The sequence below is a fragment of the Centroberyx affinis genome, unplaced genomic scaffold, assembly GCF_046629955.1.
Source record: "Centroberyx affinis isolate AG114_WGS23_722 - 3 ecotype Tasmania unplaced genomic scaffold, CSIRO-AGI_Caff_v1 ptg001435l_1, whole genome shotgun sequence".
Lineage (NCBI taxonomy): Eukaryota > Metazoa > Chordata > Actinopteri > Beryciformes > Berycidae > Centroberyx > Centroberyx affinis.
The window spans coordinates 135268-138775 of record NW_027279910.1 but is presented as its reverse complement, the minus strand read 5'-3'; the positions used below and the strand labels follow the sequence as shown (position 1 = coordinate 138775).

Genomic DNA, 3508 nt, shown 5'->3' with positions numbered 1-3508 from the left:
TTCACTTTTTATTCTTTTATGATACTGAAATGGGGCCTAAACACATATTCCTCACTCTTGCCCCTAAAAATAAAGTCACTGTTCGCTCATTCGAAAAAATAAAAACTGAAGATATCTCATAACACATAATAAAGGCATATTGTGTTGCTGCTACATACAGGCCTGGCAAACTGGGAGGGAAGTCAGAGTCTGAGCAATGTTGTTATGGTACAAATTACATGTAGCTGCAGGCTATGTAAGGCCAGTTGTTGATGCTGAGTGTGTGTGTGTGTGTGTGTGTGTGAGTGAGTGAGAGAGGGGGAGGGAGAGGGAGGTTGTTATCTCTAGGTGGTCTTCAAAAGGCCGAGGGAGTTCGTAGTCATTTCTGTGTAAAAACAGTGACAAACATTCTCATTAGCGAAGCGCGCTATACAATATGCGCATGGTATATCTTTCAAAGGAATACCACACATTAATTATTTATCCATACTACGCTGGACGGCATAAAAAAAAACAAAAAACAAAAAAAAACAGAAATTGACAGTTGAGTATTAGCAGTGAGGGAAAACACTTCTTCTGCGATGCCAGCTCCCTAAAACAGGGTCACATGAAAAGCAAAGCTGCTTGAGCTCATTTCCATAATACCTCCTTGTGCCCCACGAGAATCTCGGGTTCAGTTTGCCTTCATTTGCATTTGTCACGAAACAGCGTTCATCTTTTCCAGTTTGGCAGCTGTTTGCACTGGTACAGTATATTGGAATGCTTACAGTAAATCTATTGGTTGGGGTTGTTGGATGCAAAACCTGCCCACTGGCTGCAGCTCAGAAACATTATTTCGGGCATTTGACAGTGGAGCCAAGGATTTTTATCAGAATCACAGCGGGAAGTAAATTGGACAGGAGATAACAGTTGGCTACTCTCGTCACCTATAGATCTACAGATAGAAGCCCATTTAAATTCAGATATTATGTCCTCTGTTCAACTTCACTTTCTCCTCTACTGCAGCAAATCACTTATGAACTTCAAACTAGCACTGAAACTGTGGTTGTAGTAGGTGGAGGTGGGGACGGCTGGGACGTTTGGAAGCATCTGAAAGGTGGCAAAGGCGCTAAGGTTTCACAGTGTGTAGTGTTGAGTTGACTGACATGTGGAGTAGATTTAGTCTTTGTGATGATATGGCTTACGCACGTCATGGCATTCCCCCGGGCATCTGTGCTGTGTCTGAAGCAGCGGTGAGTGTGCACTTATGGAGTGTGTGTGTGGCCCTGAACTCCTCCGCCAAAGCCTTTGGTTCACATTCCTCAGACTGGAGATTAAAGGACCTCAGTCAAGAGAGAGATCAGCAATCCAGAGGCATTTTATTTAGCTGAATACCTTCACGGAAGAAAAAAAAAAATCAGAGAAGAAAAAGAAATCACATCCACCTACTAAATGCAAAACTATGTAATGTGCACTATAATCATTCAAAGAAGGCCTATATCACAAAATCACATAATAAAACAATAGACTAATAAACAAGCAGTATAGCAATTCTCTGCAGTAGAGGCATAATGAGAAGGGGTGCAATAGCCAGCAGGATGTATTCTTGCCAGATATTCTTTGCCTTCTTACTTAAAAGTCAACGTACTCCATCTGTTTATCCTTTAGGGAAAGTAAAAATAGTACATATTACACTTTCCAAGCCCCCAAAAGCCCATTGCCTTGATTCATTGTCCATGCAATGTTTCAGTACATGGAAAAAGAGAAATTGACATCACAGCTGCCGGGTACAGGACATGCGCCAGTGGTTGAATGGAGGTCGTGATAGGGGGCTACTTAGGTGCCATGACGAATGTCAAATCTGAACAGCATCATGTGGGAAGAGGAGGGGGAGGAGGAGGAAGGGGAGGAAGACTCTCATGCAAATCTTAATAGTAGAAAGTCATGTAACGTCTCACTGTGGGGTCCCAGACAGTGTCCCATCCCCTCGCTCAAACATCCGAGTTGATGCTCAGGTTGGCCAACCGCGGGTCAGAGTTGATCTCATACCTGTAATGGTACCCCTCCATGTGGTCCCTGCACGCATCGCGGATGTTGTACATCCACCGCTTGATGCCCTTTCTGTTCAGGTAGAGGACCAGCAGGAATATGACGCCGATCAGGGCCAGCACCAGCCCCAGGAAGACGTACGAAGTCTCCAGCACGCCCTTCATGTCGCCTGAATAGTTGCACTCCAGCTGAGAATGCTCTACCTGCAGCAGGGGCTGGTTCCTCAGGCCTGCCGGGTCTGTGCAGGTCAGGTTCAGCGCGTCCACCACCTGATCCGTGCTCTTCAGCCACACCACCAGGTCCTCGATGAAGCAGTCGCAGCGCCAGGGATTCCCGTCCAGGCGAACCTGGAGGCCGGGCTTGAGGCTGAACTCTGCCAGCGTGGCATTGGGCAGCTCCCTCAGGCTGTTGTCCCTCAGGTCCAGGTCCCGCAGCGACGGCACCTTCAGCGTCCCGTTCTGGATGGAGATGATGGAGCTGTTCTGCAGGCTGAGGTTGGTGAGCTTGGAGAGGCCCGAGAACAGGCCGTCCGGGAGAACCACAAGGTCGTTGTTGGACAGGTCCAAGCTTGTGAGCTGGAGCAGGTTTCCGTTCCGTAGGACGCTCAGCACCGCGTCCACGTAGGAATGGTTGTAGAAAGACCTGCTCAGGTTGAAGACCTGCAGTTTATTGTCATCAGGGAAAGCTCTAGCACTGAGGCACTGGATTTTGTTGTTGCTCAAGTCCAGCCGCACAAGGCTTGGCAGGTTGTCAAATACCATTGCATCCACAGACTCCAACTCATTCCCATTGAGATAGAGATCTGTCAACTGTTGCAGGCTGGTTGGGAAAGACTCCGCAGTGATACGAGAAATGTTGTTTCCTGTGACGAACAGGAATTTAGTATTGGCCGGTAATGACTGCGGAATCGCGTTCAAGTCCTCGTTTTGGCATTTCACAGTTTGTGCGGAGCACAAGCATTTGTCCGGACAGCCCTGACAGGACAAAACGACAGCAAGGAGGAACAATACATGCATCAGTCCCAAGTTCTTTGTCCTGTCTCGGATTTCTCCACGTTTAGACCCGCACAACGTGCTCAACAGGCGCATCTTAACTCTCTTGGTTTCTATAAATCTGACGAAAAGACCGTGCGTAAAGATTGCTTTGCAACAACCCAACCCAGTCACCGCCTTGTTCTTCCGCACGGAACGAGGGAAACTTTTCCAGCTCTTTCTTCCCCCTTTATCCTTTTTAAAACTACTCCCACTTCCGACTCAGACGCCATAAAATTAGCCCCAAACCATCCTTATCGGTCTACATTTCCATGAGGATAAGTTATCCTCTTCGTGCCAATGTTTGTTTTCCAAACCCGCGGCTATGAAGAATGTATTCGATATTTTCCCAGTCCCGACAAAACAAACACGTCCGAGACGGCTTTGAAGACGGTTAAGAACTTACTTAATGGTTCCGAAAGAAACAATAATCCTTGTCTCCCAAGGGTGCTATACGTGATGTGCGCACT

At 47.1% G+C, this 3508-nt stretch overlaps 1 protein-coding gene across 1 annotated transcript; it reads right to left on the bottom strand.

The window, feature by feature from the left end:
• Window positions 1–762: 762 nt before the first annotated feature.
• LOC139650079 (trophoblast glycoprotein-like) lies at window positions 763–3508 on the bottom strand. Its single transcript, XM_071526636.1, has one exon. It carries the CDS (start codon window positions 3093–3095, stop codon window positions 1950–1952), a length of 1146 nt encoding a protein of 381 aa, XP_071382737.1. The 5' UTR covers window positions 3096–3508; the 3' UTR covers window positions 763–1949.